General features: G+C 37.7%; 2 protein-coding genes across 2 annotated transcripts in view; one reads left to right on the forward strand and one right to left on the reverse strand.

Moving 5' to 3' along the window:
* The window catches only part of RB1 (RB transcriptional corepressor 1), a 71527-nt gene that overhangs the window by 18096 nt on the left and 26548 nt on the right, over positions 1-26883 (forward strand). Inside the window, exons 10-17 of the mRNA XM_050333079.1 lie at positions 1737-1846; positions 3290-3367; positions 5647-5734; positions 6199-6315; positions 7011-7067; positions 7154-7185; positions 7263-7339; positions 7556-7758. Coding sequence (XP_050189036.1) covers positions 1737-1846; positions 3290-3367; positions 5647-5734; positions 6199-6315; positions 7011-7067; positions 7154-7185; positions 7263-7339; positions 7556-7758 — 762 coding nt within the window. The remainder of the gene's footprint in view (positions 1-1736; positions 1847-3289; positions 3368-5646; positions 5735-6198; positions 6316-7010; positions 7068-7153; positions 7186-7262; positions 7340-7555; positions 7759-26883) is intronic.
* LPAR6 (lysophosphatidic acid receptor 6) lies at positions 22015-24964 on the reverse strand. Its single transcript, XM_050333086.1, is given in 2 exon segments — positions 22015-23443; positions 23446-24964. Coding segments are annotated over 2 exon segments (1002 nt in total). The 5' UTR covers positions 24323-24964; the 3' UTR covers positions 22015-23318.

Here is a 26883-nt window from a genome sequence, read left to right on the forward strand (position 1 = left end):
CATTGGGTGGGGAACAAAGTACAAGACCCACTAAAGATGTTAATCTCTTCCTAAATTAATTTCAGGGTATCAGTAACCTGTTTAGACTTTTTAATTTATGTGTGTATATATAGTTGGGAAACCCTGTATGAACTTCCAGGCAAAGGTCATTAAACACCTTATTCTCAAATGAGAGGGTTTTCATCCAAGGGTGCTCAACTTAAGCATAGTATCAAAAGTGCTAAGACTCTGCTGGTAAAAATTTTAAAAAACAATGCATTTGAAGAAAAATCCAGTCACATTATCCTTGCTCCTGAAACTTGAGCACCTTGAATGCCAAAGCATAAGATTACAACTATATTTCAGAGATAGTTGGTTCATATGTGTAATCCAGATAACCATCAGCCATAGGTGATGTGGCAATAATAATGTGGCACATTTAAATTGACTTGCATTTTCATAACAAAAACACTGAACTTTTGATAAATTTTAATATTACTTCCAAAGCAAGAAAAGCTTTTTGATGAATAGATTAGTACAGAGCTCTGATTTTTGACTGAAGGTTTCTTTCCAGTTACCCAGTAAAGCTATTTTGTCTAAGAGCTTCTGTTTTTTTCTAGAAGTTTATGAAATACTAAAATATTTTAGATAAAAAGAATGCATAAGCCATTGGGAAAATAATAAAAATAAGGTTAACTTTTAAAATACAAAAAATAGTGCAATGAGAATTGAAATATAGTCTTTAATAGTCCTCATCTTAAACTTTTAACTGTGAGATCAGTTTGGAGCAAATCCATTTGGTGAAGGTAAAAGGAGGGTGAGGAGTGAAGCTATGTAGGAGAGATTTGCAGCTTTCTCTCTCTTGGAACTGAGAGGGGACTAATTTGGTTCATATGTACTGTTACCTGTTTTTCTAACAAGAATTTGCCAGCATCATTTAATATGCTGGGCTCAGGGAACAGACAATTGAGGTGACTGCCTACTTCTGCAGGAGAAAAGCAGCAGGTTTGAAGTGGAGGCCTAAATAAAAAAAAAAAAGCAGAGTTCAAGTTAATGCTAATCACTTAAAAAAATAAAAAATAATAATTAAAAACAAACAAAATAATAATAATAAAAAACACAACCCCCCAAAAAAACAAAACAAAAAAACCCCAACACCACACCATCCAAAAAATCCAACAAACTTTTCTGTGCAATATGAAGTTGTATCAGTCTGGGATCTAATCAATTTAAAGAACAACAAAGTGGATTTGAAATGCCTGTGTTTTTGCAGAAATAGGCACATCTCTTAAGAACTACACCAGTACAAATGTATTAATATGAAATGGGTAAAATCTTAGAACAAGAATATTTGAGTTTGAGCATTGGCCTCCATTTCCAAACCGTCAGAGATGGACCAAACTGATTGTCCAACAGCTGTTCTAAGAACAAGCATTTTATATTTCCTACTCCTGGAGACACCCCTCTTTACTGGAAGGAAAGATTTCCAGATCTGCTTCCCATTATAGCTATTTTTAGCTCTTCTACCCTGTCAAGACCTACACTTCTTCGAAAAGATCTTGGGTTGTCTTCTCTTATAAACATTTTCCTGTGGATGTGTTTCAACTGTCGTATAAGAACTAAATTTGTGAACCACAAGGTCACTCTCTTAGCATTTCAGTATTGTATTTATGAGGTAGAACTAACTTATATTTTTCAGTAAATTGTCAAACTTGTTCCTATAAAATAAATTTGGGTTTTTTTCCGATTTTTTTGAGGTTGAAGTTATCTTGAAACAGTATGACGAACTCTATCTCAAAAACAAAGATATAGATGCAAGATTATTTCTGAATCACGATGAAACTCTACAGCCTGATGTCGTAGCATGGTAATATTTCCTTTTACTGCTCTCACTTTACAATAGAAAATTTGAACTTGGGTTGCTTTCTGCCCCCTTGTGTTATAAATGCAGATCTCTGTATCCTGTTGACCTTCTAGGTTTGTCGTTCAGATAAGGTATTTCTGTCATAACCAGCCTTGCTTTACATTATCACTTAAATAATTAAAAAACATCTGAGTGTGACTCTACCATAAAATAATTTGGAAATTCTGCTCTAACTCTTACTCTATGCAAGGCACTGTCATCCAGGGAGAGCTGAGGGATTGTAAGGAGGAGGCAGAAACCATGTCATGCTAGTTGATTAGATGCAGCCGAGCCCGTGTAATGGCCCTGGAGCCAGCTGGCATGAAGTGGCTTGGGACCTCACTGTCCACATTCTCCTTCCTGAAAATGGATAGTGACATTTGGAAGCTGCCTGCTGCAAGTGGTCTTGAGCCTGTTCTGACTTCTGACCTGTACCCACAAATTGGGAAGTGGTAGTTTGCATGGGACAGTTGATTGAGCAGAATAAACAGTGTATGCCCAGGCACACTCCCTGGAGCTGTTGGGGTCAGCTCAGAGGAGGGCCATGAAAATGATCAGAGAGCTGGAGCATCACTCCTGATATGGAAGATGGCTGAGAGAGTTGGGGTTTTCCAGCCTGGAGAAAAGGAGGCTTCAGGGAGACCTTAGAGCAGAATTCCAGTACCTAAAGGGGGCTTATAATAAAGATGGGGACAGACTTCTTTTAGCAGAGCCTAATAGTTGTAATAAGGCAAGAGGTGATAGTTTTAAACTGAAAGAGGGTAGGTTTAGACTAGATAGAAGGGAAAAGTATTTTATTATGGAGGTGGTGAAACACTGGCACAGGTTGCATAGAGAGGCAGTGGATGCCCCATCCATGGAAACATTCAAGGTGAGGTTAAGTAACCTGATTTAGTTGAAGATATCCCTGCTTGTTGCAGGGGATTGAACTAGATGACCTTTAAAGGTCCCTTCCAACCCTGAAGTATTCTATGATTCTGTTTGTTTGAGTTCTTTTTTTAGTTATACACCTAAATTCCAGTAATTCCTGGCAATTCAAAATTTCCATAATTTGATGTTGAACTCACTGTGTGAGCCTGAATATATACTAGAAAAATACTCTGATTTAAAATTGAATTAAAAAGGAAGTAATATAATCTCTCTATATAAATTAAACTGTTTATAAATAGAATTTAGAAAAGGAGAAAGAAGAAAACTTTGGAGGTCATCTAGTCTATCTAACATTCTGCTCAAAGCAGATCTACTTGGGAATTTAAATTACATTGTTTTACCAACTGGAGCAGTTGGACATCTAGATCTTCTAAAAATATGTTCCACAGTTGTCTCTTTGGATTAATAACTCAATATAGAAAACATTGTTTTTTGAATTACATTAGTTTTGTATAAGTCTGTTTTCCATTTCTGTAGCTCACAGTTGGAGAGGACACCAGTGAAAAACAGTCCAGAGGAAGAAATTAGTCATATACTTCCACAGACTCCTGTTCGGTATGAGTTTTTCTTTTAAGGTGTTTTATCATAGCTCTCTATTTTCTGGCTTCCTTTTGTGATACCAAACTGTATATGCACACACATTTCTTCTGTGATCTTTGGCTTTTTAATATTATTTTTTCTGTATGGGAAGATTTGCATTTCAGAGTACTTACTTTCGGTATTTTTCCTATATTGGGAAGATGAACATTTCAGAGTGCCAACATACTTTGTTCAATTGGGCAAATGGACAGATGTGTTAGAAATGTAGTATTAATTGGAGATTGTTTGGTCTGTAATCAAATGCAGAAAAACTGCAAGCTTGAATTCAGTTAACCAAAGGAAAGGAGATTTGCACATACAATTTTTCCCTTGTGCCATGTAATTTTTTGATAAAATCAATGTGTTTTTGCCTGATTGTGCTTAGAAGTTCCTGGACACTCAAGAACCAATCAGATGTGTGACTGCAATGCCATGTGCTACGTAGGGAGAGAAGTGTCTTCACAGACAGTCATTCTTAAGGTTTAAGGAAATCAAACAGTGAATTTTTGTTCTGTGTTTAATGTATAAATTCCTTTCATTTTAACATGCTATGGAGAAGTTAAAATATTGTACTCTTTATTATTACTTCAGTTTTTTCAAATGAGTAAAATAATTTTTGTTTTTATTAATAATACTTCTGCAATGGAAGTTGGTTGGGGAAGAATGAATTAGGCTCGGGGCTTCTGCATCCACTATAAATCTGCTCAATGCCATTTCCAGAAACTGTTTTCTAGCCAAAAGAGCAGCAAGGTTCTGAAAAGCTCCTTCATAAAAATAATAAAAGGAGACACACAGCTGAGATATTGATCAGTACATAAAAGAACTTTTAATTGCCTCAGACTGCGAAAGGCTTTATTTGATTGCCTTGTGGTCCCATTTAGTCTTATGCTTCAAATCTTTAACTACCAGTGATGGTTTTTAGCCACAAAGGAATCAGTTTGTTTTCTGGTTCCCAGATTTAATGTGCAATGCCAGGGACTAGACCACCTATAACACTCAGTATATTTAACAAGAAGGTCATTGACAACAACAAATCCCATTTTTGACAATTATAGATAGATGTTGACATTTTTCAAATATAGTACAATTAAAACCCTCTAATACTGTGAAAGATGCATAATTAAAGTTCTTAACATGGAAGGAAGTTCTTGACATGAAGAAAGTCCAGGGTATGAAGTTTCTGCACTGCTAAGAATTTGAAATGTGCTAAACCGACTTTGATCTTGAGAGGAGGTCTAGTGAGATATTTAGATTCTCCCCATCCACACTTGGGCTTTGCTCCGAGTTTTCCAAAACTGTTGCCATTTAAGGCAATTCACGTGAAGGCCTATTCACCAGCACTGATTTTGAGCTGTGGTAACTGTTTTTCATAAAGCCACAGAAGTGTCAGCAGATGGCAGCAAATACTTGATCACCAGCATAAAGTGGAAAGTGTATCACTGACTTTCCCTGAATTAAACAGAACCCAGATAGGATATCCTGAAAGCTCCATACTTATTAGTTTGACTCTTCTCATAATGTCATATTTCTGAACTTAGACACTTAGGATCTGCTTTAAAACCCCCTGGAACTGGAGAGAATCTAATAGTTTTTATCAGTGGATTTGTATCAGGTCATTTATGTAGAAAGTAACAGAAAAGAATTAGTGTAAGTACTAGTTCAAAGCACAGTGAGAATCAGGTGTGTGTTTTCATTATATTTTTTCCACTGTCTCTATGCTGTTTCTTATCATTAGTAGATTTCTGACAAAAGTAATTTTACCAAAACCTTCTAAAAACAGATTAAGGAAAATTGCATCTTTGCACTGATACAATAATAATGATTGAACACTTTTTTTTTTCTTTTTGCATTTATTTGTCTGGTGATAGGAGCCAAACTGAGGTTAAATGACACAGAAATTTAAAACAGACAAACACACAACTCCACCAAAAACCAGATTGAAAAGTTCAGAAAGTAACAATACCATAGAAGAATCAAACTGTTTCTTAGGTGTTAGGAGAGAAATTAATACGCTAATTCTTTTGGTTATTAAAATTATTGCAATCCATAGGTAAACAATTAGATTATTGGGTAAACAACATTATTAAAATTCACAATAGTTAACACAATGCAATGGTTTTCCCTAGCAGGTTGTTTGATAACTGGAGTGAGAAGTAAAATTTTTTTTTTTTCTTTTTGGTAGTATCGCTGTTCAGTTTCTAGGAACTGTCACGCCAACCCTCATGCTTAGTATGTATTTTATTGTATTTTTCTAGAGCGGCGATGAATAACATTCAGCAACTGATTATGATTTTAAACTCAGCACCTGATAAACCATCAGATACTCTCATCACATATTTCAATGTAAGTTACTACAAGGAAGCTTTGTTAAAGATTCTTGGAATTACCACTCAACTAAAATATACACCTGTAGATCTTATGCACATGTTTTGGAAGCTCCTTTATTAAAAACAAGTTTTTGAAGAAGTATGTTTTAATTGGGATGGTTTAAATGTAGTTACTTGTTTTAGAAAGCACTTCTATCTAACTGATGTGTACTGGAACCTTATAAGTGCTTTTTTAATTTTTGTTACTGCACTAAATATTAAAATTCGTTTATGTCCATACTGGATGTAAGAAGAACGGGTAATAAAAAGGAGAGAAGATGATGTACTCTACTCTTTTAAATACTCCATTTTTATTTATGCTGGTGAACTGATTGAGAGATGTTACAAGTAAAGCAGGATTAAATCATTAAACTGACTTTGAAGTAAAATGTCCTTTTCTTTGCCTTTCCTTCCCCTACTTTGCTTCATGTACTTTATTAGAATTGCACAGTGAACCCTCACGATAGTATCCTGAAAAGAGTAGAAAGTCTTCACCACATCTTCAAAAAGAAATTTGCTGAAGCAGTTGGACAGGGATGGGCTGAAATTGGCTCACAGGTAAGTAGCGTTTGCATTGAGGGTTACTCATTTGAACCACTGTTAGTACTACCTAATGTGAGAACTAAATTACTGGCTGTGATCAGTGCAGATCACTAATGATAAAAAGTACCAGTATTCTTTTCAAATTGATGAGTATTTTTTTTGAAGCACTGTAAAGATAATATTTAAATTCCTCTTAATATATAAGCAGCAATATGAACCAGGTGGAAATATGTTGGAAATCCTTTACTGAAGAATGGGAAAATTGCTGGGCAAAATGCACTCAGTGAAACATCTATTGGCATTCATTAAGGTAACTTGGCCTAAGACTGCAAAAGGTGACTCACTTCCTTATAAAATCAGTAGAGCAGCTGTGTTTTCAACAAGGATTTTGGAAAATAAATCCAACTGAGTTTGTATTCAACAGTCTCCTTCCTGTCTGTCAGCCCTGCTTTTTATCCTGTTAGCAGTGAATCAACATGGACGCAGTTTATGCTGTTACACTTGGTTAGGTTTTCACGTGGTTGGGGTAGCCACACACCTTAGTACTTTGAGGCATCTCCAGTCTTATTGGCAAATGGAACTGGGGACAACAACTTCTTTATAGTGGCTCTGTCAAAAACTGGACGTGTCCTGGATTGTTAAAACACAAGTCTGCCTGTTGTAGTCTGTTAAAACTTCTTGTAATACTCTTGAATTTCTTCTTCTAACAGAGATACAAGCTTGGAGTACGTCTCTATTACAGAGTAATGGAGTCTATGCTGAAGTCGGTAAGTTTAGCGCTGGTAGCTTAGTACTCCGTGCATTTAGAAATACTAAGAATATTCACCAGTTTGGTCTGATTTATATATTTCAGGAGGAAGAGCGCCTCTCAGTGCAGAATTTCAGGTACTTGCCCTTAACTTGTTATTGAAGTGTGCTATTTTAGCCTTAGAACAAGTACTAATAACTTCCTTTCTCTTTAGCACACTTCTGAATGATAACATCTTCCACACATCTCTTCTGGCGTGTGCTGTTGAGGTTGTCATGGCTACATATGGCAGTAAGTTAAATTTAAGGTCTTAAATAACATTGATATTTATTGATAATTATTGTCATCTGTTCTAATATATAAAATAGAGTAAAGAGCCAAAAAAACCAAAAAACCAACTCACAGAAGTGTCTGAACTAGCAATGATTCAATAAATACAAAAAGGAAAAAACATCAAAAGTGAAAGAATGTTATACTTGTGATAATTTTAGTCCATTTTCCCTTCAGGAAATGCTTCACAAAGTGATGGTACCAGTGCTGAAACAGACTTGTCTTTCCCATGGATTCTCAATGTATTTGGTTTAAAAGCTTTTGACTTCTACAAGGTGATTGAAAGCTTTATTAGAGCAGAACCAAGCCTAACCCGGGAAATGATAAAGCATCTAGAACGCTGTGAACATCGAATCATGGAATCTCTTGCTTGGCAATCTGTAAGTAATACTTTAAAATAGTATTTGCCCTTGTATAACACGCTTACCTGGAAAAAAGAAATCACACCCAACTCTAAAAAATTAAAGTTGTGGTCTTGCTGAGATTTATTTCTAGAAAAATAAATTACAAGAGCAAAACAGGATCAGTTTTGCCATGTCTTCAGGTTTTGGAATAAAAGGAGGAAACAGTCAGAGGAAGGAGTCAACATAACTCTGCTGATTTATTTGACTGTAAGCCAAATTCATTTTACTGGTTGGGCATGAATTATAAGGCCAAATAACCTTAAACAGTGTTTTTGTACCAAAGTCAAGGCAATAAATTCTATGCTTTTATATGAAAGTTAATTTTTATCTAGTTGCTATTCCTACTTGGCAAAAGGACCTTAGTTCTGGGCATCTGATATGTTTGTTAATAGTGCTTAAAATATGTTGTCCTCTGTGCTTCAGTCACTTTGGTATTTTTGGATGCCATTACAATAAAATGCTGGAAGGCTGGGGTTTTTTTGGCTGGATTTCAGTAAGTCAAATACTGTTCTTCTTATTATTTGTTACTTATAAATCAGAAATATGCTATTTATGCCATAAAACATGACAATATAGACTGGTAATTTTGACCAGAGAGACATAATGCAACCATTTAAGAACCCATCCCATATCTTTTAGTTCTGGAGAGTTTGAAAAATATGGTATGCCATAGCTAATGGAATAGTTTAATCATGAAGTGAGTTTTCTTTTCAGGGTAATCTGTGTTTAGTTTGTGTATGACTTGAGAATGTAAAGTTAACAGTTTTCTAGTATGGGTGATACTTTATCAGGCACTGGGTTTATAGTCCCAGATTCAAGGAGTGTTGTTGGCCTGAGCAGTCAGAGCCCCACCTAACCCAGGAGAAGCATGCTGACCTCAGGGTAGTATGGAGGTAATTACCTTGATTCAGAGTGAATCTAGTGGGCCACCTTGTGCCAACCAACCCTTGCTACTTGATTTTTCCTTGCTGACCTTTTCACTGGGGAAACCAAGACTTGTGTATCCAGCTCCACGCTCATCACCACAACACGATATGCGCCCCGGGGTTTCCGATGCGGTGCCACAGCTACTGTACTACAGTGTACATTTTTCCCCTGTAATATTTTTGTATGTTTGATGTCTTGGGAAATGTACATTGCCTCTGCATTGCTGTGTGAATTTCTTAATGGTTTTGCTGTTTTTTGAATAAGATGGCCTGAAAACCCTTGAATTCTTTTCGTCAGAGCCTACAGAAATGGAGGAGGTGGCAGTATTTTAAAAGGCAGACAGTATTTTAAAAAAACTTGCAATGCTCTGCTTGAATGTATTTTAATGTATTGAATCTCTCTGAGCTTCTAGGGGCATATGTTTGATACTGTTTTGGGGTGACTTATATAGCTGATTTGAGTGTTAGTAGCATGGAATAGTTTAGTTGGAAAGGACTTACAATGATCACCTAGAAACAGTGAAATATGTAGAGTGGAACCTAGTGGAGGGGATAAAAAGGAATGTGCAAGACATACACCCAAGGGCCCTGCTGCTTCATTGACCTACGGGTGATGTCTCATCTGGGTCTCCCCAAGCTCAGGACAGAGTCCTATTGTTGGAGGTTTAGCACTAGAGACCACCGTGGGGTTTTCCTCAAAAGCTGAGGGCAGCTATGGCAGCCAGGACAGGCACCCCAAGATTCAGTGCTGGCCTCCATTTCCTTCTCTGCCTACCCATGAGGAAAGGGCTGTGAACTGTGAACAGCAGAGTGTTTAGTGGTGGCTCAGGAGAGCAGTAGTAGTGAAACATTATCTATGCTAAAATGTCTTGCTGAGTCTCTGCATCACTGCAGCAAAGGAGCTGAGGCCACACATAGAAATGGAGAGCCATGAGTCCTCTAGTGCAGAAAATCCATCCCTTCCTCACATCTAAATATTGGCTGATTTTGTCTGGAAACACTTAATGTGTTAGAAACAGGAGAAAATGCTGCTGTGATTGACTTAAGAGGCTGTTGAGATGTCCCAGAAAGGCTCAGCAAGTGAACAAAGGAATTACTGTATTCTTCTGCAGTTTTTTACCTAGATATTGTTTCCATCTAATGGTATACAAGGTTTACAAGTGTCTGTTTAATTAACAATTCCCTCAAGAATGATTAGGCAATTAGAAAAGTGCAATTCAGATCAGTAAATACCTCTTAACCTCCAAACACTTGATAAAGGCGGAGAGAAAAGTCAGATGCCCTCTTACTTACAAAGAATGTCTCGCCATAACTGATTGCTTTGGGTTAATTTTAAACAAAGTACCTGATAGTCTGAGGAAGATTTAATCTCGCGAAGGTTCAAGTTTGCTCATATGGTTAGAGAACATATTTTTTGAGTGCTAAAATGAAGAAGAAAAGCATGGAATGAGTAAAGCTTATGCAAAAAAAAAATTTGGCTTGATAAATAAAAATAGAAACTATTGAAAAATATTTATTTACTAATATTTGCATAATGCAACTCTGATTCCCCTACTTATCTAGCATGCGTTTTTGTTTAGTTCTTGCCTCTCCCACCCCTCCCAGGTAGTGCATTTCATTACAAAGCTTGTCCGCTTTTTGGAGAATCAGGTCTGGTTTTATCCAGTCTTTCCCCATTCTCCTGACTGCTTTAGGAAGCAGGACTTCAATAGGAGATTTAAAAGGACTGAGCATTTAAATACAGAATAGCTTGAATTTATTGTAGTTTTACTTGTCACAGAGCTTTTGTGAGGAAAAATGCCTTGCATAATTTCCCTGAAGAAAAGTCTTAAGTGCATCTGACCTTTAGCTGACTTTGAAAGCTGTATCAAATCAGTGTGAGATTTCTTACTGGTATCTGAAGATAATATATTACTTCTTAGCTAGTCATTATGAATATGTTTATTGCTTTTGCATAGCTAGCTGACTTAGTTGTTTGTGCTTTAGGAAGGAAATTAAACTTTTCTAGGTCATCCTTTCTTTTAACTACAAAAAAAAAAAAAAAAAAAAGAAAAAAGGCATGGCCAGACAAAATAAAGAGTGGAAAACAGCTGAAGGTTCTTCTCAATAATTCTTGATTTTAAAAAGGGGCAAATACATACTGACAAAATCACGTGTAAAGTACTTTCTTTTCCTTAAATTTTTATTGAACCCTGAAAGGAGAAGCCCCATTTATTGACTCACGTATTTACCAGTGAGGTTTTGATGCTTCCAGAGGCAGATTGTGTGGAGATGTTAATAATGCTGCATAACTTTTAGCTGCAAAATAGAAATCTACTGTACAGTAGTCTTTCTTTACTGTAGAACATTTGTGCTCACAGTAGGCACTATTTTGATTTCGTAACTTTAAATATAGGGAACTGAAATTACTTTAGACTCAAAGATGATGATAACCTTTGCTTCATTTTTATTGTATTTATATAAATATGATTTAAACACTGCCATAGTTGAAATCTGTTTCCCGTGAAAGGGATAGCTCATTACCTACCAGCCTGGAAGTTCATGCTCAACCTTTTCCATAATTCTGTCAAATCGATCTCTCTTGTGACCAGCCAGAAAGTAATTGTTTTAAATATCTCAAATCAAGATTGTGTGAACAAATTCCAGAATATCTGAATTTTCCTTAGAGAAATCCCTGTCAACTGCAGTGTCACATCTTTGACTAAAGTGTCACTGTTTGCTGCACTGTGTTAGGAATAAACAAGGAAGAGCAGGTTTTCAGTGCAAGCAAATCAAACACAAAGTCTATCAGTTTTCAATCTGTTTTGAGTGATATGTCTATATATCTGAAATGCATTTGTTTCAGTGTGACTTAAGTTTGGGTTTGTTTTTTTTGTTTTGTTTTTTTTACTGTGTCCTTCAAGAAAGTAAACACCTATGATCTTTTTTATCTGTATCTGCAAAGCAATCTAGCTGTATTTCCCTGTCTCTCAGCTTCCATTCTTCTCCCAAACTCTGAATGGGAGGAACAAGCAAGGTATTACATTTTTCATGCTGCTGCTTAGAGAATGTTCTTCCTGCAAATGCCCTTTCACATGTACAGTAAGTGGAGAGTGTGGAGCATACACATGTTCTAAATCATCACACTTAGCATATTTAAAATAATTTGGCCCATGCTACAGAATACTTTCTCTGCAAACCAGCTTTTGGAGGGCCCAACACAAGATGTGTGAAGCCCTTCTGCTCTGTCAGGGTTCACCTGCCCAGTACTGGGATAGTGAAAGGGTCTTGTTCTTCTGCACTGGAGTTGCGGGCAAGCTGCAGCCTTGTCTAAAGATAAGGTAATTTATGCCAACACAGTAAGGGGGGTTAGAGAAGGAAGCACTCCACACTTTTCTTGTTAGACTCTATGGTTGGTAGAGTGTTCTTTTGTTAACTTGTTAAATCATCTGCAGGAGCACTAGGAGTCAAGGGGTATTCCACATAGGACTGCAGTTTTAAAAGATTATGTGGTAGCTTTTGCTGTTAACAGGGATGAGGTCAGCCGCACCACCTTCTGCAACCCCACAACAGCCCAGAACAGAACAAAAAGGTTCACTGTGGTGGGCAAAAGGGATTTCACTCACAACCTGAGTCTGCTATCTTCAACTGTGGTTTTGATGTTTGTTTTTGTGTAACAAACAGATGTTGAACTAAGTCAGTGCACTGCACTGCAGCTGTTCATACTGTAGCCTTCTTTGGCTGTATTGGTCTGTCCTAATTAGTGTTCGTATTTTTCAAAGGAAGGACGAACACCAGTATTGACATATGTTGCAATTTAGAGTTGTGATGTGCTTTGGAGTTTTACTGACTGATGCAAGATGAAAATGGCTCTATGAAGTTACTTCTCTTAATGGTTAAAGTATGATCAGCAGTAGACAAGTGTGCTTTGCTTTATTTATAACTTCTTCCATGTAGCATTGCCTAAGCTATGCTTCTCCTTTATTACCTGCTTCTTTGTGATTTCTACTGTCAGTTCAACATTTGCCATGAAATCTACAGTACTGTTTTATCACATATATTTTATTTAATATAACTCGATGTTTGCATAAGTATTTGTTAACTAACTATGTAGGTAATGTTTATACCTCATCCCACACAAAAGACTTCTGTTGGTTTTAAGTGATGCAGCTCATTGTGGCAGAAATGCCTTCCTGATGAAAACCATGTATTCCTAGAGAATACATTATTGCATTAATATGACAAACTCACTGAGCTGGAATTACAGCAGACTGACTTTGATCATGTGGTAAAGCCAAAAATATTAAGTGGGTATGTTTAAGATTTGTGTAAAAAGTGTTAAACAAATCCAGGTCAGGGTAAAGCTGTGAGCAATTACAGGTCAGCAAGTACTCCTTAGTACTTTGGTATAGCACAGGCAGCTTCCTAGTCTTCGGTTGTACCAGGACACAGTTATTGTGGAGCTCAGTGTACTCAAGTGCTTCGTGCCTGTTTCCCTGGATGCAGTGCACAATTTCAAGTTAGGTTTCTGTGCAACTTGTAAGGAGTAATCGAGCATCTCAGAAGGGGAGTTAATACATTTGCTTGTGGTGTGTATGCTTCTCAGTAGTGATTTCTATAAGGTTCATCTCAAGTCCTACAGGTCTTCTAGAGACAGGTGTCTACATGCAGTTTGAAGACCTCTTTGATTTCAACATTTTACATAATTCCTTTTAAAACAGGAAGAAATAGGAATGGTCATACTGTCAATGTTTTATACATTAGGTTACTGAATAAATCATTTACTGTTGTATTAAAAGAATGAGTCTAAAATCTTGGCAGCCAAGTAAGGTCAGGTGGCAAAGACTGGGTCTTTGGGGCTAAGTCTAGTAAGTCTCTTTAAAGTCAGTGCTACTGACTTTAAAGAGACAATAGTTTGGGCTTGAGTATTGCCCCACATCAGTGATTACCGTGTCATCAGCAGTGTTTTGTTGGTATTGGGTTCCCTGGTCTGTTTCGGCATTTGTCAGCTCTCCTCTGGACAATGCCTAGGCAAGATTTGGAGCATAATGCAACTCAGGGACTATTTTCAGCTGCTGGTATGGATTAGCAGTGGAGAATGTTTAGTGGTGGTGCATGTGGGTGCAAGCTGTACTTTGCCACTTGCCCTTGAGGCCCTAGGACATGCTGTGGCTCGTTGTGTTACCAACCACAGATGTAGCCATGGGTTCAACCACATGAGTGACTGCAGTGCTGGCAAATGAGTCACAGGTTCCTGCACTGTCTTTCCTCTAGGCTCCAGGACTCATACGTGTTTCTGCACAGCAACTGTCTTCTCTGGGAAAAGCTAGTCTGTTCCTTTCGTGCCTACTAAATTTTGCCTTTCCTCAGATATAGGAATACCTGATTTGTGAATGAGGGACAGCCTTAAGCACAAAAAAAGTGCTCAGCATATCCAGAATGACAACATTTGCAAGCATGCTCGCTGTCAGGGTGCAAACTACTTAGGGAGCTTCACTGATGTAAAGGCAGGCGCCTCAGGAATTGCAGACAGCAGATTGCTCTTGCAGATATCACTCAGTTCCAGTGGTCTTCTGGATTTTAGGCACCTAATGTCCTGTCTGAGCTTGGAAGTTGCAAGGGATGATGATTTATAATATTTTCTAGGGTTTTTTTTGCAAGGGGTGAAACATACTAAGGGCCACCAAACGATGGCTTTTCATGTGCTCAGCGTGCTCCTTTCAACAAAGTTACATTAGGAGAGTGCAGCTTTAACCTTCAAAAAGGAACTGAGAACATATTTGAGGTTTTCTGTCTGTACATACATACTAAATATATTTCAGCTTGCATCATGAATGTGTTTCAGAAGCAAGTGGGATGAGACGGAGGTCACTACCACCACTGCTGCTCTGCGTGATAGTGCTAAAGGAGCATACTGGTTCTGCTGCATGTGCTTTTTAAATTTTTTTTAAGGTTATGACATTTCAGTTATCACAGCTGTTGGTGGAAAACCTTCTCTGATTTTGCCTTTAACATATAGGGCACATTCTTAGAAGTCTGTAAGATGATTGGGTTTTGGGTATTTGTGAATATACTAAGTAGTGTAATATAAATATATATATTTATGTTTATATAGGTTTTTATTTTGAGCGTATATATATATACATACTCTTTAACAAATACTTAAATATGTGTTTCTCTCATGCCTTTCTAGTACTCCTGAAATGTTTCCTTTTATAGAAATCATGCTGTACTTTTGAGGCTTGAAACTTTTATCTGCCTGAACAGCTGAAGGCAAATTGAAAAACCAGGAAGAATAACGAACTATAGCCTTCACTGTCTGTACCACCACTTTGAAAATCTTCCCTGCCACTCCTGTTTATCATGAAGATGACTCAAGCTGTTATTCATGCTTGGGTGTTACCATCTGAGCAAATCCTCTAGGTTAGTGGAAGAGAAACCAGAACACTTAAAGCCGAGGTCCTGTGTTTCCTGCTTTTGTCTCTGTTGACAGTGTGTTCACTTCTCAGTAGACACTCACTAGGTGTACACAACACTCTCCAGGACTGTAAGAGATTGGTTACATTAGCACAGTGTTAGTGGGCTTATCTGCTGCAGGTATACCAAGTCAGCCCAACCCTTAAGGTGCTCTTTTGACTCAAGTACGAACACGACCAAAGAGCTTACCTAAGACACAGCAACTAGGTGGAGTTTTCATTCTGTGAAATTTAGATGCCTTTTTTGATTAAGAACTTAAATTTTTCCCTACTTCATCTACTGCTTTAGAGTTTCTCTTATTAAGGGAATATGAGTCCTACTTCAATAGCTTAGATATTTAGGCTTCCTCTATACTTGAGACGGAGCTGCACTTCCAGAAAACAATTAATTCTGTTTATTTTAAACAGATATTTTACAGTGGGTTTATTCATTTTCCCTAACTGTAGAGAGCACCTGTCTCAATGACAAATCTAAACTAGATCTATAATATTTGTCTGTTAAGGTTAGTAGAAGTGAGTCACATGCTTAATTCTAGTTGTCATAACTGCATTTCCCCCTTCCTTTCAACATGAAGGGGACATTAGCAAGGCAGTTGTGTAATTATGCCTGGTTTTGCTTTAGGTGGCTACTTGTGCTGTATATCTTGCCTGTAGTCACTGTTGTGTTTTCTGTTCACACAGAGGTCATGTATAGTTACAAGTGTAAGTACAGAAGCAGAGTCTGTGTTAGGATCTCTCTGGTTATAGATTTACAGCTGTAACAGGGAACTGGGGTTGACAGGCTGTGCTCAGTGGAGCTGCCAGCTCTTGATGGTGCAGTATAAAGATATCTTGCTTGTCTCTACACCAGTCCCAAGTACAGAGTTAGTCACAGAAATAAGTCTGTGTTAACATGATAGACTATTTTTTTCCTTAAGGTTGCCCTGATTATGAGTAACACTTTAACAAGAAATAGTGAAATAGTTTTCTGGGAATACTTGTTTTCCAAGTTGATCTTTTTTTTATATTGTCCAGTATGGTTATACCACAGCTGTAGGACTTTCATTTTAGTCCTGCTATGTTTCTAGGTAGTTAAAACTTCAGCATTTCATCCTGCAACATTGTAATATCTGCGTTGTAAATACTTTGTAGGAACATTTCAAGGTTGCCCATGAGGGAAGAGTATATTAGAATTCAGAGAGATATATTTGCAGTCCTTTCATTTTTGTAAAATCTTGCTGAATTGTGGCAAATTTGATGTGTCTGCCTTCTTAAATACAAAAATAAACCATGCTTGGGTTAAAATCTGCGGTCATATCGCTGCTGCTTCTTCCTTGTGTGGGATTATGCTCTCCAACCTTGTAGTTTTATGAATCTCTGTAGTGAAACAAAACTGGTAAAATGAATAGAATGAAGTTTTGTTTTGCTTGGGTTTTTGTGGTTTTTTGGGGTGTTTGTTTATTTTATCTGAGCCACAGTCCTGAATAACTGTCATAAGTTTTTATTACTCTTTCTATCCTTATTGCTGTGTCATTTGAACCATTTCCTTGCTAACCTTTCTACGGAAGATAAAATTAGCTTCTGCTAAGAAGCTAAGTAGGTTCCAAACAAACATTCTAATGTGAAGGTTTGGGTTTTTTCCCAGCTATATGCTCAATTTTTGAGCTCTTAAAGGGATAACAGTATCATGTCAAATTCAAACTGTCAAATTATATGCTATTGGAAGGGAGGTTTTGTCTCTCTGCTTCTTGCACTTTAAGTTACTTTGCATAAATGCGTTGGGTTTGGCTTGATTTGGTTTGTTTTTATAGGCTGAAAAAGCTCTTTTGTGCCTGCTTTTATACAGTATGAATACACAGTATATCAGTTACATGTTTGTATCACTTGAGTATGTGTCTTACAGTAACTTTCCTGTAATAAAAACCCCTTGTCAGGCATGTGGATCCCCCTATTCACAGCTGTTGAGTAGACGTAGTGTTCACCATCCTCCAGAAAGGTAATCCCTCAGGGTTTTATTGCAGTTTTTCATTTGGGTTGGAATTGCATGTCAGAATTGGTTAGGCACAGGCTGATAAGAGCCTGTGGTACAGCTGAGTATGGAGGTCTGCTAATCTCTGGACCTGTGTACCAGGTATTCTCCTGAACCCCTGAGCAGAGACTAGAGGTTCACACAGTTAGACTCTGCCTAGTCTAAGCTTGACTTGGGTAAGCACTTGGGCTGTCAACACCCTGTTCTTTCCTTTTGGGAGTTAACCTGCCCAGACCAGAGCCTGTGCTTGGCATGCTCCATCTGTGCCTATTGCACCTTCCAGCAGCTCGGAGGAGCTCACAGATCTTATCTAGACAACACATGGTGCTGATTTTACCACCTGTGGGAGCATGTGAAATACAATGCGAGCATGCACTGTATGTGCTAAACTTTGTTTCACACGTTAAAAGTGTGAAAACATTCAAGCAAACAAGTAGACCAGCAGTTTTCAAATTTGATTTCATTAATGAAACATGTTTTTTCTTAGGGCTGAAAATACAGATATTTTGGCACTTGCTTCACCATCTGTATTCTCATTTTTTCCCATGCTTTACTATATACTTAACAAATGTCTCCATTAAGAAATATCTGCAATGTCTTGGGTACTTTTTTCATTACTTTGTAAGAGCATCAAAGTTCTTTTATAGATGGTTTCAACTTTAGTTAAGTGTAACTCTTGATGCTGCAATGAATGGTAAATTTTTTGTAATCCACTATCACTCCTTAGTGACCAGGAATGTCTTCAGTTTTTATTACTTAAACAATTGCTTTAAAAAGTGCTTGCCAGGACAAACTTCCAAAAATTATTAGGTCTGATAATGTTGCATGATTTTACAGAAGAGTAAAGACTTGCAACTGATATGTCCAATTGACTTCCTTTTATAAAGCAGCAGTATTTGCAGAATTCAGCTGAAAAGCAGAGGACTTAACATAGCCACAGTTGTTTTCATTTAAAATAGACTTAATATTATTCCCAAGATAATGCCATTAATTTTGGGTGCCTCCTGTTGCTAGCATTGTTATTTATGAATTTTGTTATTTATGGCAAGAACTCACTGATTCAAAAAAGATAGAGTTAGGGCAAATCTTAAAGCTGTGTATGTGGAAAAATATTCTTTTTATGTCATCATAAAAGGATTAGAACTTCTTGCTGTAGGACTTCCTTTGTTATTGCTTGTGGTTTGATTCTCAAGTTTAAACTGTAGAGAACTTACCCCTTCTTAGTGCAGGACAGCTTTTAGTTTTGCCAGAACTAGAGTGGGAGACTGTTTCTTAAATAGAAAAAAAGAGTTATTTAAAATCTAAATTCTCACCTCTGGAATTTTTAGTTTTCTAACAAAGCAGTAGGTTTTATAAAAGTCCAGAAGATGTGTGAAGAGTTCTTTTTGTTTGGTTGAATTTTGTGGTAAGGTCAGTTTTCTTACAGGAAAAACTGGGCTTACTTTATAAACAGCTGTATAACAGGAACTGGATGGGAGGGAGGCAATAAATGCAAAAGGCTTCAGTGTCAAAACAGAATTAGACAACTAGAACAAACTTCTCCATCCAACTTCTTGCAGAAGTATTAGACTGTGCAAGCTTGGCTTTCTGAATCTGCATTAACCTTAGATGAGTTCTATTGAGTACATTCTGTAAATGTACTAATGCGATGGCAGTTGCGTTTATACAATGTTTTCAGCATTCTGGTAGTTGGATAACCAATGCAGCCCAGACATTTAAATCTTCTAGATTTAGAATAATTCTGATTTACATTTTACTTTAACTTTTGAAATGTATTCTCTTTCATTTTGTCAGTGGTGCTCAGATGCCAGAAACCCAGAAGTCTAAATTATAATAGTCTGGCAAAAAAGGGAACTTGTCAGGATTTACAGGTCTGCCTAGGTTCAAGAACCTTATAATATTACATTTACTGCTGGAAAAGTATGAACAAATTGCTCTTCATTGATGAAACTACTAGAAAATAACTTGAAAGAATAAATAAGGCTAGAGGATACTGTGCTTGGGTGGGAATTTCAAACTACCAGTCTCAAGGTAAACCTCATGGGGTTCTCTGTAATTTTAGCTGAGTTCTTTGTGTATTTCTGAAAGTCTCATCTTTGGTGAAGATGCTGCTTGAAATTACAAGTGCAAATCACTATCTCATTTGTGAGAGATGATGGAAGACCAACCAATCAAAAGTGATGTGGAAAGACTGAATGACAATCTAGTGCTCCCTGCCTCTTTCAAAAGTGAGGGGACAGTAATGAAACTAGTGGATTTGAAACAAAACGGTGTTTGCATTTCTTAGTTTTATTCCCTCTCCACACATATGCAATGTGAACTTCTACTACTGTGAATGTTAAAAACTTTACACACATTTGAAGGAAGACAGGAGAAGCTCACAGAAGAGAAATTTTTAATGTTGCTGAATACACAAATACATCTGAACTCCAGAGGTCCTGAGATATGACTGGTGAAGTGGGACAGCACTTGAGAAAGTGTTGTGTGCCTCTCCTAGTGTTATCTTCTTTCCCAGGCATCCAACCTTGGCTGCTGTTGGAGGCAGGACTGTAGATTAGCTGAATGTTTGAGGTCTGATCCAGTACAGCCATTCTCATCTTCTACCTGGTCTCAAAAGGTCTTTCTCAATCTTTGCATTTCTGTGTCTGAGGTTACCTCCTTAAGAAATGAAAGCTTGGAGGTTGATTCTAGTTAAGAATTTCTTATCTGTCTGAAGTATCTTCTGTGGGGTTTTTTACACACTTTTGGATAAAAAGTATGAAAACGTGTTTGACTTGGTATTGGTATTTCTTTAAATATCCAAGACATGTATACCAAGGTGGGGGGGGAAATTACTTGCATTCTGTTCCTGAAAAAAACAGAAATTAAAATTTCAAGCTGAGTATAGAAACTATAAAATGGGACATCTTTTGATTTTTGAAGCAGTGATATGTTAGGTAAATCTGAGGCGTTAATCATAAGTTTGTTTCTTTTTCCTTGTCTTTTGAAACTGCTGGTTAACTACCTAGTTATCAATGTCTGCCTGCCTTGATTTAGATAAAAAAACATGCTTGGAATCAACTAAATTTCCTCTGCTTTTATTTTTACAGTAAGTGTGCATTTTCTGCACTCTGTAGATGAAGAAACCAGACTGCAAAGAACAGTTTTTTAAGTTTTGATCCTAAGACTGAACTCCTAATGCCCCCTGTATGGGCATATGAGTTAAAATAATTCACTTTTAGGAAGTACTGGTTGCAACACATTCAGATCCTCAGGAACTCTGACAATATGAGCCTTTTAATTATTTGAGATCTCTCGGCATGAATTAAGAGCATAACTCCTAACCTAGATTTTAAATTTAAATTTTGTGTAAGACCTTACCAGAGAGACGCAAGAGTTGGTTTCAAAGGCAGGAGCAGAGGGAATGAGTGCATTTGTTTAGGAATGTACCAGTGAAAACATTGCTCCATCCACAAGTCTCCAGGATAATCTTGTTGCAGAACCAGAAAAGGTGGAGAAAACCTCATCCAGTCCTGAATAGCTGGTACCTTGGCTTTATATCGGCTTGTTGTGGGAGGTACAAGTTCACTCCTCTTCTAAATCAGTCAGATCAGGAATTTTTCAAGTAATGGTCTGATTCTCAAAATTACAGATGATGGGTTTTTGACTGTGTTGTTTTTTTGTTAGAGTATTTGGTTGTCTCACACACACCCCTGTGGAAGAGTAAAGTAAGTTTAATTATAAAAAACACAGAGTTTTCTCAAATAGTTTTGGGATATCAAACTATTAACTGGTTGGAAAGCTATTGTGTTGTGTGGCACTGTGCTGTTGCAAAAAGCAGAAGCTTCTGCCCTGGATAGTGAGTGCAAAGCAGAAAGACCTCCTGTTTGTGCTTCTCCAGCCTACTCCAGATAATACACCAAGGAAGTCTGGTTTGAAGGGGAGTGCTCATGCATGTGACTTTATCTGCTTGTTCTGCTTGTAAGTCAGTGATTTTTTTTTTTCTTTATTTTCCCCCTTCCCCCACACCCCATAGTTGTGTAATCTCAGACTGAGTAGCTTCTCTTTACCAGAGTGAGGCTCCGGGGAGCTCACTGCTGTAGTGCAGAGGTGTTGCTGAACAAGTTGTCACTCAACTGAGTAACAACTTTGACAAGCTCAGTGAGAGTAGTAGTCTAGAAACATAGCCCAGCATGTAATTAAGGGCTTTTGTCTCCCAGTCTTTAAAAAGGAGTCTAGTATTAAACAGGCTCTTTAGAGAGGGATTCACTGAGATGTTAGAGATGCATATCTGGTTTTGAACTTTGGATTTGTCAGTGGCATATGGAAAATGTACAGGATATCTACTCTATGGTGGGGGTTTCATGCATTTTTCTGAAGTCAGATATGAATCTTAGAAGATTTTAGGATTCCCGATGAAGATAGTTGCTTATTTTCAGATATTATGCAGATGTTTTTATCTGTGATATGTTTGTAGCTTAAACTCATACTGTTTGACTTTTCCCTGTGTAAGTTGTACAGATAAAGATTGAAAATGCTGTTAAATTTAAAATTCAATCAACATTACTTTCTAGCAGTCTTTCAGTAACTCAGTTTCCCAGAAGTAGGAAGGAGGCAATGCACAGTTGAGTTGTAAGAAGCTTTGCAAAGGAAAGTAAACTCAGCCAGATAACGTAGGATATTCTCTGACAGCTCAATATGCATTTTCTCCAACATTGATTCATGCTTCTGTATAGAGCCCTGAAGTAAAAATGCCTCAGTGCTGTATCCGTGTTGCAGCTGACTGTCCTAAAGTGCAAATTCATTTAAACTCAGTTCTTATTCTTGACTCCATTGTTGTTGGGGAGGAAAAAACAACACTTAATTTTACCTTTTAAATTTTATTTTATTTTACAGTGATGTTAAATTAATTTTGAGGAAAATTTACACAGTGTTCTAGTAGCTGGGAAACATATATAGCAGGATGTTTTAAAGTACTTTTGTCTATGTATTCTTGTTTGTAACAGTAATATATGTAGATTCCTCCTTTTACATAGCATTGACTTCTCAAAATGTCTTGGTTAATTTTGCCAACACGTAGCCCCAAGTACTGATTTTTACTACTTTTTAAAGTTTGAAAGAAAATAGCATTTGAAATTTCAAATGCTCATGTTAAAATTATTTCTAGGACATGAAAATTGAGAGGAAGTTGCACTCAAAATCACAGTGTCTTGAAATTCTGTAGGGGACACTGAATAATTTCCTGGAAGAAATATTTGAGTTTATGCACATGTTCATTTCTAGTTGGCAAAAGTCATGTTTTTCTAAGAAATTACTACTTTGAATCGAATTAACTTATTTGGAGGATGTTATTTTCCTCAAAAGTCATGTTGTGTTGGAGAACTCATGAAAGAAATACAGTGTTGCTGTACCTGAAGCACTAACTTCAGTCATCAGAAATTACTTTGTTTTAATTACACAGGCATCTGAGACAGAGGTGAGGAGAAAAACCAGTCTGTCTAAGTCATTTCCAAATCCTCCAAACTATCAGAAGACTTAATTACTTCATGGGGGCCAGACTTGTGGAGATAGCATATGTTTTAATGAGATAAACCTTGGAGAAACAAAGTTCTTATAAACCATGGATTGAAGCCTCCTATGAACAAATGAACATAACAAGAAAGGTGCAGGGGGAAAAAGGAGGGGGAGGAGTAAGAGGGACAGGGAGAGAGAGAGAAGAGCAGGCACAGTAACTGAAGTGATATGACAATATGGGGCAATTTTCCTGAGTAACTGGATCCTATAGCATAAAGTAGGTAGCTTCACCCCCATCCTCAGTAGCTTGGAAACTGATATCATTATTAAAAATGAGCAATTGTTTTAACTTCAGGAAAGAAAACCGATCTATTTTTTATTTGTGTTTGACTTGACAAGAAGTCTTTGGACTTTGGTTAACCTAATCCAAACCCAGTCTGTCAGAACAGACCTTTGACATAAATTCTTAAAATACTTTTTCAGTGTGCTATTATGCTTAATGCTTTTACAGTCTTGTAATAAACTTTTCAGATGTGAAGGAAGCATAACATTTACATATCAGAACATATGTCCACAGCTGAAGAAATGTGCAGGCTTCTAATTCCAGTTTAGTCCCAATAGTCTTTTAATATCATTTATATTGTAGAGTCACTGTCAAATATTTTCATTTTTATGGTCTGAAGGCTGTGTTGAATGAAGTTTTCTGAAACTGGTCTTTCGGAGAATCTGACGTCCCGTGTTCTTGTGGACCGGTTCTTTTTTATTGAATTTTGGATTGTATCTGATGTGAAGTAGTAGACTATAGGGTCAAAACAGCAGTTTGAAACAGCGATACACAGAGTGATGGGGTACATAGTCCTGACTGCAGTTACCACTGAGCAATTAATCCAGGTCTGTGTTCTCATGAGGGAGTAAAGTATTAAGGTAACATTATAAGGCACAAAGCAGAAGCAGAATATCACCAAATGGACAAAAATCATCTTGAGTACCTTTTTCTTGCTTAGTTTATTCCGGCTTAATGTAAGCGGCTTATTCAAAGTCCGTAGGACCATAGTGGAGCAGGTAACATTCAAGATGAGTGGAATAAAAAACCCAACTGTTTCAATGAAGATAACAATCCGGGATAGGTAGGTTTTCCACGTGTCCTCTGAAAAGTTTTCAAAGCATGTCCTTTGTGCAGAATTGTTATGGCAGTTTGTAGACTGGAAAAAGCTTGCTGGTGTGCTGCCTGCTAACACAATTATCCACACTGCAACACAGACAATTTTTGCATTCCTCTTGGTTCGGAGAGTCTTAGATCGGAAGGGGTGTACGATAGCTAAAAAGCGATCTACACTTATGCAAGTCAGAAATAAAATGCTCCCATACATATTCGTATAAAAGAGGGTGACAGAAATCTTGCAAAGAATGTCTCCAAACGGCCAGTTTCTGGTTACAAAGTAATAAATCCTGAAGGGTAATGTAAACACGAAAAGCAGATCCGATATGGCTAAATTAAGCATGTAAGTTGTAGTTTCATTTCGCACTTTTAAGGTGCAAGTGAAAATGTAGATTGCCACACAGTTTGCTATGAGGCCGAGAACAAACACCATGCTAAAGATACACCCATACAAAGTATATTTAAAGGAGTCCTCAGTGGAACAATTAGAGCTTACCATTATAATGGTATGTTTAAAATTCCTGTGATTTGGAGGTTTCTCTGGTATTTTTATTGCAACTCTTTTGAAATTCCAGAAGAACTCGCAGACCAGATGTATTTTGAACGGTGTGCTTTGGCAAATGTGTTGTGCTGTGAATCTTCAGGGAAGAAAGGCGAGCTCTGTAGCAGGGGAGTACATCTCCAGCAGAAATCACCAGAAGGTCACACTTTTCTTCTGAGTGCTATTTGTAATCACATAGCCAGTTGGCAAAAGTCAGAAAAGACATCGTCTGTGGCAGATGAGATCACCTCAAAGCTTGCTTAGTTCCATTTCCCACCTCGATTCAATGAAGCCATTGTAGGGCTTTCTGCCTTACTCCTGGCTGCAGATCGTGACAGCAAACCCTTGTCCATCCAAATGTCCTGGGAGCGTGCGCTTTACGAAACGGTCTCCTGGATGCCACAAAGTGTGGGCACTTGCATTTCTCCCTCAGACTTCTTTCTGTACAACAAGTTTTTCGGCTCGCTGGCTGGCCCCATGGGGCAGGAAGCAGAAGCAGAAGGGAGCTGCTTGCCAGGGCAGAAACCGAATTCCAGAGCGTGTTTGTTCCTGCAGCCCACAGCCCTCGGCAGCTCTCACCAGCTCCTTCTGGGAGGAGAGCAGAGCGCTCAGGCAATTTGTAGCATGACATCACAGGAAGAAGAGGACGGGCCTGAAGAATGGTTTGTTTGGTTTGTTTGCCTTCCCCTAATCTGATAATGTCTCTGCTGTACCTTGCAGACTGTAGCTTGCAGGCGTGCAAATAGTCACCAGCAGAGAGCTCCAGCTGCCTCTTAACTCTTTCCATGCTTCCTGAAAGGTCCTTTGTCAATGTTGCCAGGGCCTGAAAAATCTTTTTCTTCAGTCGTGAGACTTTGCAGTGCCTGAATAACCCTCGTGCCTTAAAGTTCCTGTTTTTCTTTGGAGATAATAGTGATTGTGGGATTTTATGTAGGATTGAATTAGCGTTATGGTTTTTGTTAGATACCTTTCCTTGATCATATTGATCACCAGGAGTCAGCTGAGTAGTTCTATCTAAATTCCCTCAATACCAAGCTCAGGAGGGACAAAGTAACATTGTTAGGTAATTAAATAATTTCACCAAATAATAACTGAGAGAGGATTGCTCTTGGATATTCCCAGGACTGGGATGTGTTGCAGTGGGAGGAGAAATTTTTAACATGTTCCGTGTTAGAAAGCACACTCCAAGCTTTATTGCTAATCAGAAAGGTGGTTCTTTAAAAAAAAAAAAAATTACACTTCAGGGTTTTTTTTTTTTAATATTGTGATGCAGAAAGCATTTTCTTCAATATGTAAGCACAGAATTAATACAGCAAAATGCATACTGTACTGTGCAGTTGTTTCTGGTGATTTAAAGGGGCCAGTTATCGCATATGCACAAAACAGTCCCATTAGTCACTGAATAATGAAACGAAAACATGTTATAACTAATTATATTGTTAAGTAAATATAAAAAAACTCCAGCTCTTACTGCCTTTAGGGGCAGATATGAGGTAAATCTCAGTTTAGACAGACTCATTTATTTAACAACGGCTTGGATAGACTCACTTCTGGCATCAAAACCAGTCTATTTCTAAGTCTTAGAATAACAAACCTCTTCATATCTGGCTGGGTGGCATGGTTCTTTTGAACTAGATTTTAATCAGTTGTACCTAAGGAAGGCTCTGGGCAAAATCTTTATAGTCCGCTGTGAAGGAGAGTAAATAATAGTGCTTCACAGGATTTTGGCATGATTTCTTGATGTAAGCTATTCAGAAACATGAAGAAGTGGTTCTTGCTTATTTTATTTCAAGTTTTCTTTGTAGTTTTTTGTTAAACATTTTCACCTTGATTTTGAGTTGAAATCAAGCAGTTTAAGTTCAATAGGCTATAACCGCAAGAAACCTTCTTGACTATTTTTGAAATTCATGCTTAATCATAAAGCATAGTGCATTTTGCACTTCTAAGTCAGCCAGAAAGGAAAATGTGAGCTTGGCAGAGTCTCTCATGTGTCAAATTTAATTTGCACCTTAGCATAAAGTTGTCTTAGCTGACTTTACTCACAAAAGCGCAGTAAATTTTGTTTCAGTTTCTGGCAACCTTGCATGGTAAGAGAGGGGTTTTCCTGCAAAAGTTCTGCATCAGGACGTGGGAGCTCTGATCTCATTTCTACTGCTCTGACTTTGTACAGGAACACTATGCAGGGCAGGTTCAGTTACTAGAATGAAAATCCATGAAGGACAGAAATTTGACGTCACATGGCAAAACCTCAAGCAATAATTCACTTTTATAGAGAGAAGCTAGGCCACAACAACCCCATGCAGTGCTACAGGCTGGGGACAGAGTGGCTAGAGAGCATCCAGGCGGAAAGGGATCTGTGGGTGCTGATTGACAGGAAGCTGAACATGAGCCAGCAGTGTGCCCAGGTGGCCAAGAAGGCCAATGGTATCCTGGCCTGCATCAAGAACAGTGTGTGACCAGCAGGACTAGGAAAGTGAACCTTCCCCTGTACTCAGCGCTGGTGAGGCCACACCTTGAGT

This window comes from Myiozetetes cayanensis, unplaced genomic scaffold (assembly GCF_022539395.1).
Source record: "Myiozetetes cayanensis isolate MyiCay16 unplaced genomic scaffold, myiCay2020 scf5-8, whole genome shotgun sequence".
Classification (NCBI taxonomy): domain Eukaryota; kingdom Metazoa; phylum Chordata; class Aves; order Passeriformes; family Tyrannidae; genus Myiozetetes; species Myiozetetes cayanensis.